This window comes from Catharus ustulatus, chromosome 4, assembly GCF_009819885.2.
Source record: "Catharus ustulatus isolate bCatUst1 chromosome 4, bCatUst1.pri.v2, whole genome shotgun sequence".
In the NCBI taxonomy this organism is placed as follows: Eukaryota; Metazoa; Chordata; class Aves; order Passeriformes; family Turdidae; genus Catharus; species Catharus ustulatus.
The window spans coordinates 29668108-29683342 of NC_046224.1; the positions used below are offsets into that span (position 1 = coordinate 29668108).

Below are 15235 nucleotides of genomic sequence, written 5' to 3' on the forward strand. Positions count from 1 at the left end.
ATCATGCCTAATTTTGCCCACATAGCAACTTCTGTTTTCTGGATTCCAGTGCTGTTTAGTGTTTTAGAGTCACAGGTGGATTTATTCACATAAAGTCCAAGAAGACTTGGATATTTAATTTAAAGTTTTAAATTCTGATGTGTTCTTTCTAATCAATGCAATAATCTGAAAGTCAAAGTACTTTTTTAATGGCTCATCATCTTAAAAATTACCTTTTCCAGCTAATTCATTGACAGTTGGTTTACCCCCCAGATGCCCTTATGCATTTCAGAACTATTGCCTTTATTTAATTTAATCCTACAGTTTTTACTACCACCTAAATTTCCAGATGTTGGGGTAGTCTTCTGCGTTCCTGTCTCACAAACATCTGTTTCAGTAATAGAGATTTTATTTTATTTTTCTTTTGAACAGCTTTGAATTGCTGCAAATAGGTGAATGCTTCAGATCTCTTATTCCCAACACCTCTTATTGCATTTTGTTCATTATGCCTTTGTCCTTCCTTTGCATATAAATTAAACAAATATTCCTTATGTTGCTAGCGAAGATACCACAACCTATAAAATGTGTATGTTTAGATTACAGTTTTATGACTTTGCACAATAAAGCTCAGGTATTTTTTTTTTCATGCACAAAATTACGGGCACATCCTTTTTAGATAAGGAGTAGCATTTTGAAAAATGAAAATATAACATTTTTCTTTTGACTTTGTATTATGTACTGGGACATAAGATGCAGCTGATGTTCAAGACATAAGATGCATAAGATGTTCAAGACAGCAGTGCTGCTCATGCCATTAAGTGCATGCCACTTAATTAGTGCAAAGAGCCTGCCAACTGCTGTCTTTGGGCAGAGAAGGATTCTATTCATTACAGTCAGCACATCTTACCACCACAGGGCTTCTCTAGGTGCTCCCAGCCCACACTTTCAAATAGGGTTAGAACTGTAATAAAGGAGATATGGAAGAAGGGAGGTTGAAGAGATACCTTGCAGCAAGGTGTGTGTGCTGGGTGTCCTGCTTTCCTGGATGAGAACAGCAGGTACCTGCAGGTGCTACAGAACCTTGGTAGCTTCCTTGCACAATGTTCAGTTTCTTTCAAGGGTTCCCCTCTTAGCTGAGGATCTTGTTCCATAGGCATCTGTTATAAACCTTTTATTGCTGTCAATTCTGTTCCTCATAGCCAGGTTTATAAGCACTGAAATGTTCATGTGTCTTCTGAAAGAGCTAATAATGTTTCTTGTGCTTTATATTCAGATTTTCCCATTTGTATTTCTTGCACACGAATCAGTGACTACTATGATAGTAGAGTACAATGAAGTGAAAATAAGAACAAAAGCTGCCAGCACCAGAAGCGTTGCATAATTTTATTAACAGAGCATGTATATATATACATTAAAGACTAGACTCACATTTCAGTTGTGTTGTGACCCTATAGACCAGAGTTTTTCCTGAGGTGAAATATATTCATGGTGTATTGAAATGTGACATTTCTAAGCTCTGTGGAAAATCAGGACTGCAGGTCAAGAGGTGAAGCAATTATTTGTGAATGTTACTTCAGGCATATTAGTTTCCTTTCACATGCTCAGGAGATAGAAGTGATACCTTGTGAGGTTTAGATTTCATTTCTCAAGGCATGTGTTAGTGCCTATGAATATTAAAAATTATACTTTAAACCTAGACACTCAGAAGAAGAGCTTTGGAGGGTACCCAAATAGCAGGCCTTCCCCTCCTGTTTGGCTGGCTGTGCTGTTCACAGGTGGGACTCCAGGATAAAAAGAGAAAAAAGCCTGTAACCATTATGTACAAAAACCCCTCTGAAGCCTCACACCTGATTGTTATACTTCTGATAGTTCCACTGATTTTTGTGTGACATTATATTAATGTTTCACAGAGTCATACATATTTTCAATATGCATTTTCTGTTGCTGCAAATTGGAAGGTGCATGCTTACTGTGGTTTGCATTTCATCTGCAGAGACCTGTGCTATGTTTTGTCAGTAGTTTACTGTAATAATTCTTGTTACAGTTTTTTAGGAATTAAATGGCTTAATTGTAGTTTAAAAATACACTGGCAACTAATAAAAGAAAATTAATTTTCTTTCATTTCAACATGCTTGGTCCTTTGAACCTAATAGAAAGTGAAAAGATGATCCTAGTAAATTAAAGAAAGATGAATGTTCTGATTTAAAGAACATGTTAGGCAGCATTTTAGTCACAAGTGTGTGTGTGAGGAGTAGCAGTTTATGAGTGTAATGACTGAATTGAACTTTTCATTAAGGCAAAAATTCCTTCTCCTGTTTTTCTGCTGACAGCTTTGTGTCTCTCCTGTCTGAGAAAAGCCTGTCTTGCTGTGAGTTTTTAGGTTTTTGAATAAAGCCTTTGGGCACTGCTGCTGCTTCACCTTTTCCTCTGAGGCTTTTGGCCCCTCCAGCAGCAGTCTTGGGCAGCACCTGGCCCTCTTGTCATGTTGTTTACAGTCTGTTTGTACCTCTGTGTGCTGACCATGGTCCAGCTCAAATTAATTGCCCAGACACTAAAATCCTACTTTTAAAGGATGTTTTATGGATTTTTTTTTTTCCCAATGGGATGAGGGAAGGAAAGAAAGGAAAATAATCCTCATGCCTTAGCACTGGAGATTGTGGGTGCATATCTGCTTGTTTCTAAGTAGTGCTCATGCCTTTGAGACCCTAAAACAGTTCACTCAGGGGTTCCTTGCTCTTGTGGGGATTGCTGACCAGGACATCCCACTGGCTGGCTGCGACTGAGAATGCCTTGGAAGCTTCCTCACCACTTGTATTTCTGTGCTAGAATTGTGAACTAGATTTTGTTACCAAGGCAACTCTGTTCACTGACCTATGATATTCACTTGAAAACACTTTTTAAATTAAATTTACTGACACCTGAACACAGTTAAGCCTTTCCTTTGTGGAGGTTAAATGCACATCTAGTATCAACAAAGATGGTATCATTTATGTACACAGAAGTTGAATAAGTCTTTGCTTTTATTTTCTTTTTCTTCCCCCACTTTCTGCCTCCTGCATTTAAAATTCTTTTATCTCCTCCCTCCCTATGTCATCCCTCACTGCCAAAGCTTAAATGTTAAATGCTTAAATGCTTCCTTGCATGTGGGCTGCTTTGCTGGATGCTGGGCAAATAGTATTTGTCTCTGCTTGCATTCTTAGCATTCTCAAGGACAGAGACTAAACTAGTCTGAAGCTGCACAGAGTATAATTTGGAGCCATGTGTCACATAATGTAGAATACAGAAACCCTATAAAAAAACAGGCACAGTGACTATGTACCTCAGTTCCATGATCAGATTTAAAATGGATCAGATCCAGTATGCCATTTCCTGTGTTTCAGCAAAATGAGAGGCTAGTTACAAAAATCAACAAGTAAAATGTAGTGAATCACTGTGACAGAGAGGAAAACTGAGGTAGTGATATGGTCACAGGTACTGTGTTTATGTATAAGTCTAATTGTCTTACATATTTGCTTCCAAACTGTCCTGCTAGTCATCAGCTTTCCCAGAATAGAAATCCATAACCATCTCCCCATGGTTTGAAATTTTGTTTGCAACTTCTCTCTGTGAAGCTTCTCTCCCTGTATGGTGTGAGCAGTCATTAAATATTGTTTATTCAGAATTAATTATTTCAGACAAAACTTAGCTTAAAAGAGCAAACTTAGTTCATCAACACTAGCCTGCACCTCCACTGAACATTTTGTGCTTGTTCCCATGTTCTCTAGACTGTGCTGAAATACCTCCAAGCTACTTCTTCCTATTTCCACTCTGACTGTTCTCACTCATCCCTATTCCTCAGCATAGGGAGCCATATGCTTTTTTTAATTCTGTGTTAAAATTCATACAGTTTCAGTTGTGACAACTTGCACTGGTATCTTGTCTTTCTTACCTTCTGCCTTTTCTAAAGGCAGCAGTGGAGAAGTTCCTTTGTTAACCCATTCACTCAGCTTGGGACCGTTACCTGATGTGTGTAACGCACATAATTATAGTCCTTCTTCGATTCTTCACAGGCCCTAAAATATAAGATAGTTCAGTTTAATTTTTAAATTCAATTTAATTTTCTAATTTTCTCTGATTCTGTGGCTTTGTTATGCACAGAGGGGCTTCATAAAATTAAAACAGCCCAATGATGTTCAGTCCCACATGACCTTTCAACTCTCTCACCCTCCATGTGAGTTAAATGCTGTTTGGGAAGGTTTCATCTGTGCTGTAAGCAGATACCAGTCTATACACTCTGCTGCTCTGTGCACTGAGACCAGGCTGTGGCAACCCACCTGAAGCAGACATACTATAAAGCTGTGGCTATTTGTTAACTGATTGTGTATTTGAGGTACATGAAGCCAGATTTTGCTTTACAGCTGCCAAATATATGTGTTGAAACCTGATTTATTGATGCTGTTTTGTTACCTTCAGTCAGGGATTGTTTTCCCTTAGCTGCTAGAAGGGGGAATGGTGTTCAGGTGAGCAGCAGCATCATTTAATGGATCCTGTTAGCAGCTCTTGCTGTGTTTCAGAGATCTGCACCTTTTTTTTTCTCTATCTGTAGAGACTACGTTTCTTGCATCAAATATGGCTGACACTGAACATTATTTGCTTTCAGTTGACTTGTTTTTACAAGACTTTTACGACAATTGTGCTTTGTCTTGTTTCATTTTTCCCCCCCTTTTTTTTAAAATATATGTATGCATCTTACTGTTACCATTCCTGGGGATTGTTTTATTTAGGGCATGTTTAGTTGCTGTCCCCCAAGATCAGACATCATTCCTGATGAGGTGGAAATTGTACTTCTTTCCTTCAACATGATTTGTTTAGGTGGGAACTAGGAAAGAAAAACAATACAAAGATTTGCTTTTGTATGCCTCAGACACGCAAGCATTTGTGTGTTTGCTTTACTTAAGGCCTGTGGACAGTTTCTGAGATTATAATTTATTAAATATATACTTTGTAGTAGTAATAATATAATTCTGAAGGAAGCAAGTTTGCTCTATTTATGTCAATCCCTTCCAGAACCCTTCAAACTCTTTTAAAAACAAAAAGTAATGACAGAATACCCCCTACTATTTTTTGTCCTAATTCTTGTTTGAGCTCACCATTACATGGTAAATGGTTAAACAGGGAGAATTGTTATATAAAAAGATGTAATTTTAAAGGAATTCAAAGTTATGTGGTTCTAATGTAAATGAAGACGTTTGGTGGCTAGAGTATCTACCAGACTTCCTCATAGCATGCATTCTTTTGATTATTAATGTCTTTAGATGTAGGTAGGAAGAATTGCTTCCCACAGCGTCAAACACATTCCTTCCTGAAGAGAGGTGGATGCCAAGGGGAGCTGTTTGGAGGAGGAAGGTGACTGTGCAAGTGCTTAAGTTGAAACAGAGCAAACAGTTTTATTTGATCCTAACAGAATATTCGCCTGTATAGCTGCTTGACATTTAGAAAAACTGGAGCAAAGAGGTGTGTGAGTTTCAAATAATAAATCAAAGTTAGAGTAGATATTTAGAGAAGGGAAAAGTGCAGTTACACTTCTAAGCAACAATTGCTAAAGGCAGTAGAGGCTTCCAGGGTAGCACAGTGTTGGCATCTTTGGAGTGAAAGCAGTTCTCTTACTTACCAGATGTGCACACTGTTACAATACAAGAGTGGGGGAGAGGAAAGGTTTGCCATAAAAATGTATTTTATAAGGGATCACTTACCTTGAAATTTTCCTTTCGGTTACAACAGGCGAGAGAGAGTATGAACTGTAGGACCAAATGTTGGGAGCTCCAAATAAATGCAACTTAAAATGTAAAAGCTTTGAAATTTCTTTTCAGATTGTGAATGTGTCACGCTTAGTTGGTGTTGATAACCCCGTGGAGCTGATCTATTTCGTGGAGGACCAAGATGGGGAGAGACTGAGCGCTCTGAAGTGCTCAGACCTGATGAACAGAGTTGATATCCAGCGGGCTGCCATCATCCTCGGATACCGCATTGAAGGCAGCGTTGCACAGCGTAAGCCCTGTCAAATCCACACCAATGCAAGCAAAGACAGATGGGAAGGGTGTCTTTAGCTTTGCAGGTTATGGCACTGCATGGTGCCCACTGTTTTGGTGCCCACAGCTTTGACACTCCTGTGGAAATCAATTTTAGCAGCCTTGCCATGAGCTATGCAGTGGTGTTTTGCCTCTTGAAGACCCTGCTGAGCTTAGGGTTGCAGCAGAGTCCTTAAGTCCAGCCTCACTGCATTCGCTCCATGCTTGTGCTGACTGAAGACCTTCCTGCCATTTTCATCTGATCCTGCTAGTCCAGTATTTCTTTACAGTTTATCTTGTCCAAGAGCTTGTACAAACCTCACAGTTTTGAGATGGGAGGGCGTCGGAATGAAATGGATGTTTCCTTTAGCTGAGTAATGGCAGTGTAGTTTAAAACAAGTCACTGCTTTTTTGTCTGTATTACTTTTTCCATGAAAGATGTACAGCAAAACTAGTTGGGGCATTTATTTCTTCCATTGAATATGACTGAGCTTGTTTTTATTTGTTTGTCCATCAATAATATATAAGTAATATAGTCCATCATATAAGTAATATGCTATTTTAATAATATAAAAGTAATGTGATTTTTTTGCTAGATACACATAAAAATAAATAGGATAGGTCATGTAAAGTCATATAATTACTTTATTCAGGAGGCTTGGTATATAAATAATTTTCAGTTAGTAGTGAGATAGAATACCTACTCAAAATTCCGTGTTACAATTAGGAGAAAAACTTAAAGGTATCTTAGGAACTGACAACTATGATCTGCAAAATACCTCATTGGTATGAATGCTTAATTACCTTTTCTCACTGCTGTGCAATATGGAGGCATGTTACATGGTACCACAGGGTGTTTTGCCAACTGAACAAGCATGTGTCTGAAATTTAAAATTCTCTGCAGAAAGAAAAGAAAGAAAATAGTAATAATTGTACCATCTGTAGGTGTTTCCAAATTTTGTCCCTCATTAAACCAGTTGTGTGCAGATGGGTCAGTAGCTCATACACATCTGCTTAATATCCATTAATGGACTGTAATGCTGGTTAGACAGAAGTGGAAAAAGTTGGAAGAATAAATTCTCTTTACAAAAATGATAAATGTTGAATAAATTTCATGAAGTGTTCATAGCTTATTGTGCATGTTGAAACTTGTTATGTTTGTTCTGTCGTTAGAAAGGTCTTCTAGAGTCACAGAGTCATAAAAATCTAAATGCTTTTCTATTGGAAGAAACTAGACCAAAAAAGGGTTATTTTTATATCAGAAAACATAATGCCAGAAATGAGCAGTTAGATATATAAAATATAACAATTTTATGTTCCCTTAAGTTCTAAGCTCATCATTGGAATAGCTACTAATAAAATTATATATAGAAAATATAGGAATATTTTTTTAACTTGAAAACATAATTTTTAGAAAGTACCTGAGTTTCACTAGAAATGTATTATTGCTATGGGTTTTAGTCCCATGATTAACCATTATACAAAATTAGCAAATAAAAGTTTTATCATTTATTATAGTTTACCTTATAAAAGAATGACTTGGTTTATTACACTTTCCAAGAGTTTGTTTTGTGCTTGGGGCTAAAGGATGTCACACACTGACAATGAAACAGAAGAAACAAGAGTAATCACCAATGCAAAACTATATACCTTGTGGAGGAGATTCAAATTGTTTTTGATAATAAAATGTTAAAGAGAAGAGAAAGGCTTGTAACATTTCCTAAAGCAGGAAACAGGTAGCAGTGTTGGAAAGTCTATCTTAGCTTTGCTAGTGGTAATTTTTTTAGACTCATTTCACTATGTCAGCTTACTTTTGGGTTACAGGATGATGGCAGAAGTGCCATTTTCATTAGTATTTTAAGAACAGATCTTCAGAAGGTGAACCAGGACAATTGATCTCCTGCCCCATGCTTCCTGAGCATGATATACCTTAACTTACAGGGTATGACATTTCCTGTGATGTGCAGCTGATTACTGATAAATTCCTTAACTGGCATTTACAAGAGCATAACAGTACATAACCTTGAAGTGTCCTCAGTTTAAAACATAACCAGATAATAATACTGCTGTCTTCCTTTTAACTTTGCAGCTGTGGAGAAGATGAAGGAGTCCACCTCAGAGACACAGAATAGCAACCTCTGGATTATTGTCGGGGTGGCAGTCCCAGTTGCTGTGGTGCTCCTGATTGTTATTATTTTATACTGGAAACTCTGCCGAACAGACAAGCTGGAGTTTCAGCCAGACACAGTGAGCAACATTCAGCAGCGACAGAAGGTAAAAGGGGAAGCTGTGCTGAGAGGAGCTTGAGTATTCTGAGAACAAACGAATGTGAGGCTCTGGGGAACACCTGGCATCCTTAACTAGCGTGTGTAAACACAGTTTCAGAGCCTTCCAGTTTAGAGGGGAAAAAAAGTGGAGGAAAGCTGTCTAATGATAGTTGAAGTCAAGAATCCCGTAGTGTTTTATTTATTCTCCTGTGTATTTGATACTGCATTAGATAGATCCGTCCTTCTGAAATGTGGGCACTGAGGCTGAAAGGAACCTTTCTTTATCACTTCATTTCAAGGCTGTGGCTGGGACTGAATAAGAAGAAATGCACTGAGTCTTGAATCACTGACCTTGTTTTTCCCAGAAGGCTGATTTTTTCTTTGGAGAGCTTCTGCTAACCAAATCTGACAGCTAAAGTGCACCATCCTACCTCATACTGGAACTAGAATTTGCTAGAACCTGTCCTGACTGCTCCATGTTCTGCCAGGGCTCTTTTTGTTGCAATTGGTGAAAACCTGTTGCAGTACTAGAACATTAATTACTGGATCCGTGTGTGTCTGCATAAGTGAACTTGTTGGCCAGTGTTGGTTAGGATAGTAAGAAATTCAGTACTCTTGTCTTTTTATTGCCCAAGAGTGTAAATCAAAAAATTTGTGATCCAGATTTTTCACAAAGGATGTATTCAGTAAAAAAGAATGATAAAGTGCCTGAAAGGTTACTTTCTTTTTACAACCAAAGAGAACCTATGTGTGTCAGAAATGCTTGTTACTGACTATACCTTCAGAGGCATTAATAAAGGCAAAATAATCTACTGCTAATCCTGTGGTAGTGCAGTTATGTTCTGCACTGTGACCTCATGTTCAGTCACACAGTTTTCTCCATAACAAGCCTTGTCTGTACACCATGCTCTCTTTCAAGATAATTAATGATGTGAAAGATGAGAGAAACAGAAAGCACTTGCACTTCCAAAGCAGTCAGAACAAATCAATAGTAACTTCCACTTGTCTTGTGACTGCGAGTTGTGTGTCAGAATCTGGGTTGGCAACAAGTGGTACCATTTGATGAATACCACCCCCTGGTACCTTGTTTCACCTCTGCTGTGGTAATATGTAACACATATTTTTGACTGAGGAAGTTCCCCACAGTAGTTTTGACTAATTTGAGAAGGGTCATACAAAAGAGGCAAGAGAGGACCATTTCCCTTGGTACACTGTTTGATCACATTTTCAGTACCTCTCTGCTATCACAAGCAGTTTTTTTGTGAGGAAGCAGTTGAGTCGTATTGGCTGTAAGGCCAGAAACATCTTCCATATAATTACTTCATTTTAAAAAAATGGCTCAGTTGCTTTTCCCCACTGCTTTCACAATGTTCTTCATCTTAATCATTCATGAGTCAGAAGCCTCGAACTTGTTTATATGCAAGTCTCATTTTGGATTGCCTAGGGAACCTGTCACTTTGCCTTCTTTGGGGAAGTTGCTGTAAGCAAACTGGAAAGAACCAGTAAGGACATCTCACATCAAGCTACTGGAAGAATCGACTGTGCAAACCATATCCTCCTTTCCCCAGAATAAAAGCAGTACTCTGGCTTCCTTACTATCAGGCTGTCATTGGGATTTCATGTCTTCAAACAGTGGGTTGAAATTCTGGGTCAGAAGAGGGTGTATTTAACCACCACCAAAGACCCCCAGACAGTCAAATCAGTATACAAATTATTAGGGACATTTGGTCTGATTCTGCCATCTAAAATTGTATCTATGTTTTATACTTTTTGCTAGAGTAAATGCAAAGAAGTGAACAAAGGAGTGTCAACATGTAGTCAGGGATTTATGTCTGTATATAAACCCCATAAAATGGACTAGGCTTCCTCTTCCTCACCACAGCCACAATTATTTCCATTCTCTATTTTCAGAGCTTGACCTTGGTACTGAAGGAAGGTGAAAGCCTGCACTGTACCTGTAAATAGAAAGATATTTAGGTTAAAGATCTGAGTTTTTCTCTTGGAATCTATATTTCATTCATAAAAAATGTAAAGATGCATTTGTAGTGTGCTAGCTCTTCTCACTTCCATTAATATTTAACAGAAAATTCATGTAAATATAGAATTTTTCATTATCATATGTATGGCATATCCATACTGGAAATAGAAGACAATACTTTCCAACCTTGTAATAAGTCTGTAATATGTTTTATGCTTAAAAATGTGTGATGAGTGGAAGATATGAAACTGAGACACCTGTTTTTTGTTCAGCTGATACCGGATATCATACTGCACTGGTGGATCTCCAGGGGTGTCACCAGTCTTTCCTCAGTGTCTTCAATTAAATTAGCCACTTTAACAGAGCAGTTCAGTGGGCAGCATAATAACCCGTTAGAATTTACAGTAGCAGCTGAGAGCAAATTATGTTATCTGTGACTTAAAAGCCTGGAATGGGCTTGGGAGTGAGGGGAAAAAGCCTGTTTGTTTTGTGCTGCAGAGGCAAGACTGAAAGGCTGGTGACTTGGAACATCAAGAGAGAGAACTCTGTAAATGTACTGTAAATGCAGATTGCATAAGTAAGTCACAGGTTGTGCAAAAGGTTTTTATACTTAATTAGAATCTCTTACGCAGTTGCATTATCCTCTTCAGAGATTCTTAGACCTACAAATTTTACTGGATTCTATAGCCCCATATGTCAGTCATATGCTTCCTTTTTTCTTTTCTTTCATTTAATTGTTTCATTCTGCTTTGAAATGCCTGGATTTTCCTGAAATGTTTTGGTATTCACTCAGTATAAGTTTTACTTTTAATCTTTTATATGTAAAGGATTACTTTTACAGAGTAGATGTGATTTCTGTGTTTCTATGACCACCATTAAAAGTAAATCATAAGCTTCCTAACCTCAGTCCTATCTTCTGATGAAGGAACACAGTACTATTATCTGCTGGCAATTAGGTTCTACATGATTTTTGGGTGTATGGGGTATGGCTGCTTGGGTACACCTTGGTGAGGTAAGGGTCGTGAGGTAGTTGTTCTACACAGCAATTGTCATACTGCCAGCATTCATGTCAGCACAACTAACTGGCTTTGGTCCCTTAAATACTCTGTGGACGCCCCTTTAGAATAGGTGGGTCACAATCCCTCACTTGTGATGGTCAGTGATGGCAGATTTCCTACTTGAGTGGACATGGCTGTGTGGATCACCACCAGATTCTGTGGTGACAAGTCGACAGAGGTACCCAAGATTGCATCAATATTTATGTGCTACAGCAGCCTTGAAGCTGGGCTGGAGTCCAGATGTGCTGCTTGGCCCCTCCCTTCAGGCCAGGTCATTCTCAAAGGTAGTATAGATAATAGCAAGGATAATGTGTCTTCTGACATGGGCAAGGTGGACTGTATACAGCAAAGACCTGTCCTGCACATTGCATGTGCCACCAGCTTGTGTCCTTTCATGTGACCTTCCAGTTTCATTACAGGATCAGTGTCTTGCAGACAGGATGGCACAAGGATCCTGCTTAAAAAGGCTCATAAAATTACTTCCTGCAAAGAGTATAGAGAGGGAGCCTGTTATTAAGGGATTTTTTACTTAACTTTCGCCTCAGTGAATATAAACATAAATACATAGGAAAGAAGACTTTTGTGGGAAACTAATGCTAGCAAAACCAGGTTCCATCATAAAGTAAGAAGAAATAAAGGATCTTAAAGAGATTGTGATTTGCTGATCCATCCTTTTGCGTCAAAACAGAATTGATAATACCTGTAAAATGTTAGGTTTCCTTTTCCATTGTGGAGATTAAATGGGAAAACAAGCTTAGATAAGTTATTTTTATGCTTTTTAAACTGAGACTTAAGGAAACAGAGGAGGCCAGTGAATCTATGCAAGATTCATTGGTCTGTGCAAGGATAATTCTTTTGAAAAGATGATACGAAGATATTTAAAGGGCACATCAAATATTCATTACTTGTTCTGTAAGCCATAGCATCCTACTGGAAATTCACCTTGATGTGACCTGGGTTGTTCACTGGATTAAGATGTCTTTGCCTTATGAAGTAAAAAGATGCACAAGTGGTATTTTTAAATAACAAGATTTTTTCTCTTGCCATTGCCTATATCTGCCATAACATTGTCCCAATCTTTTGCTTGTCCCAAGCTTTTGTATCCTGTAAAGAAGTTGTGCCTTTTGTGGGCAACTGAATTTTTGCCATTGGTTATTTTTCTTCATGAAAAACTCAATTAATTTCTTTAATGTCCAAACCATCATTTTGCTCTGTACCTGTACTGGGACCTCTGATGTTTTTGTGCAGAACCACTCCTTTCCTCCTCCCCAGAGAGCAAAAAACCATTTTGCATGTTATCCACAATAGAAGCAGAGTCAGTAGTATTATTTCTTTCTCTGGGGACATCAAAAAAATAAAATGGAACCTGGTTCTCTAGAGGTTTCACTTTCCCTGCTGAGTATAAGCATTTGAAGAAAAATGTCAGATCCCTTCCTAGGACTTCTCAGAGATAATTTCAGCTTTAGACAATTGTTCAGGGAAAGGCTCCCTGCCCTAATGGCAAGAACTGGACAAGCTAATTGGCGGTTTATTTATGAGGTGTTGGATGGTCTGTAAATGCTGGATGTGCTGAAGTCATTGCTTTTGCTGTGATAGCTTTGAATGGTTTGCTCCATTTGTTGTTTATCCAAGGGCGCATCCTAAAACCCATGGGGAAGAATGCCTGCTTCTCCAGTCAGATGTCACTCCTCTCTGGAGGCTACTGCATGCCACTGTGCTTCTTAGAGACTCAGTACATCCTTCTGATTCACTCTCCGTCCTGTGTGTTGTTTACACGTGGCAGAGGTGGAGTGGGTTGGTCCCCACAAAGCCTTGGACAAAGTAATGCACCTTTTCCTGGAGCTGCAGCACAGGTAATGCCAGAGCTGGAGGGCTGCCAGTTTGCCTTGTGTACCAGCAGAGCTCAGCTGAACTGTCATCATCTCCTGGGGACTGTCACCAGCCCTAGTATGTCTACTCTAATCCGCTCACAGTCACAGGTAATGAGTCATGCCTCCTGCAAGATGTCTGGGAGGCATTTGTGTGGATTTTTATTTCCCCCTGTAAGCAAGAATATCTGATATCCAAATGTCATGTGTCAGGTGTAACTTTACACCTCTGAATTGAGAATTTTGCTTATTATTGTGTAGTCAGTAGAGTATCTCTTGGATGTTTCCAAGATCACAGGCCAGCTCCGCTGGAGGCTAAATATTACGCTTCTGCTCCTGATGCAGAGAATTCTTGTGATGTTTTGACATCCTGTAATCCTTTTGTTCATCTGTATAATGTTGAGGTAACAGCTCTGCATTGCAGAAAAATTCAGTCAGAAGAGACTTGTGTTAAGAAAGGCAGCTGACACCAATCTTACAAAAACTACTTGAAAACTGACATGAGTTTATGCAAGAGATTCATGTTTGCATAACAAATACCATTCATTTCTAATAGCTACCTTGACTAACTATCCAAACTGTTGTCTTTTTGGGAATGACATACAGGATCTCCTTCAGAGTCAATAGCTGGATTCTAAAAAGGATGCAATATTCAGCATCTTAATTACTTCTCAACAATACATTTCTCTGGTGGCAGTTCCTCTGAAAGTGCTCTTTTGTAGTAACTCTTCTTCTGTAATAAGGATTAACTATTCACAAATGGTAGAAATAAAATACCACACTTCAGATATACTGCTTATATAAATAGGTATAAAAAGTAAAATATCTCCATCTGCTTTTTTAGAAACATTTGAGTATCTGTCTTGAGATCATTCCAAAAGGCCAACTAGCCCAGATGCCACAAGGAAAAGCCTAGAGAAGAGGAGAGGGCCAGTATATGGATTGCTTTGCCTTGAGTAACTCTTCAGCCTCCAGTTACTTGTGTCTGAAGGACTGTGTCTAGAAGTGATGATATTTAGCAACCCTGAACATTCTTCTTTTCATGAACTCATTTGGTCCTTCTGGACTCATCTCAGCTGCTGACAGGGATTTCTACAGCATGTTACACAAAGAACCACATCATCTTGTTTCACCCTGCATTTTTCCTGCTACTTCCAAGTTCTCTGTGGTGCCCCTTAGTCCTTGTATTGGAGGAGACAGGGAACAGTGATGCCTAGGCTCTTCATCTTTGCCAATCCCAACTTTAAAACCTCTGTCACATTGCTATTACCATCATTTCTTTTTCCTATCCCTTCTTTTCTATCTGTTTTGAGATGGGGAGAGTAGAATTGAATATGCCATTCAAAATGTAGGTGATCAGTGGATTTATAGAGTCATGTTTATATAGTGGTTGCTTTTCAAATGGAGTTAAAAAGAGATATGGGTAAATGTTGTGCCATCCTAAACATAATAAACTACTGAGATTAGATGAGATTAATACTGGAGAAGTAAATTTTTCTCTCCTAACAAAAGACGATAGAAAGTCTGCTGTGGAATTTAGCTGTTTTGGGAGCATGGAAATTCACCAACATTAAATCATTGTTGTCTAAGGTTTTAATGCGCTACCCACTTGTGACTGAAACTTGCAGTTTCATTTCAGCAAGCAGAATATTTCTGCAGTATATGGGAATGTACTTCCTGTGCACTTCAAACTCCTCTTAGGTATATAAATGTGTGAATCACTGAACCCAACAAAATACCAGCACGAAAAAATAAATGAAAATTGCTGACTTATGCTCTATCTTGGAAGTCTTTAGTTAAATGTGGTAGCACTTGTCTCATTATTTGTAGAGAGGATGTGTTTTTGGACTGTGTTGTCTATGTGATCTGTGCGGATGCTGAGAGCCATTTTACAATGTATTTGCTTGCTTCACAAGTTTAGCAAAGAGTTCCCTTAATTTGTAATTTTTTTATGCATTGCGTTATCTCTCTTAGAGATTGGATTTGGTGTTGGAGTTATGTACGTGACCTTAGAGGAGGAATTGTTTAACATTACTTA

The 15235-nt window shown here is 38.5% G+C and overlaps 1 protein-coding gene across 4 annotated transcripts in view; it reads left to right on the top strand.

Moving 5' to 3' along the window:
• KIAA1549 (KIAA1549 ortholog) overlaps positions 1-15235 on the top strand; it is a 141588-nt gene that overhangs the window by 91596 nt on the left and 34757 nt on the right. For all 4 annotated transcript variants that reach the window (XM_033057075.2, XM_033057076.2, XM_033057077.2 and 1 more), the window contains 2 exons: positions 5829-6006; positions 8116-8300. In XM_033057075.2, the coding sequence (XP_032912966.1) occupies positions 5829-6006; positions 8116-8300 (363 nt within the window). The remainder of the gene's footprint in view (positions 1-5828; positions 6007-8115; positions 8301-15235) is intronic.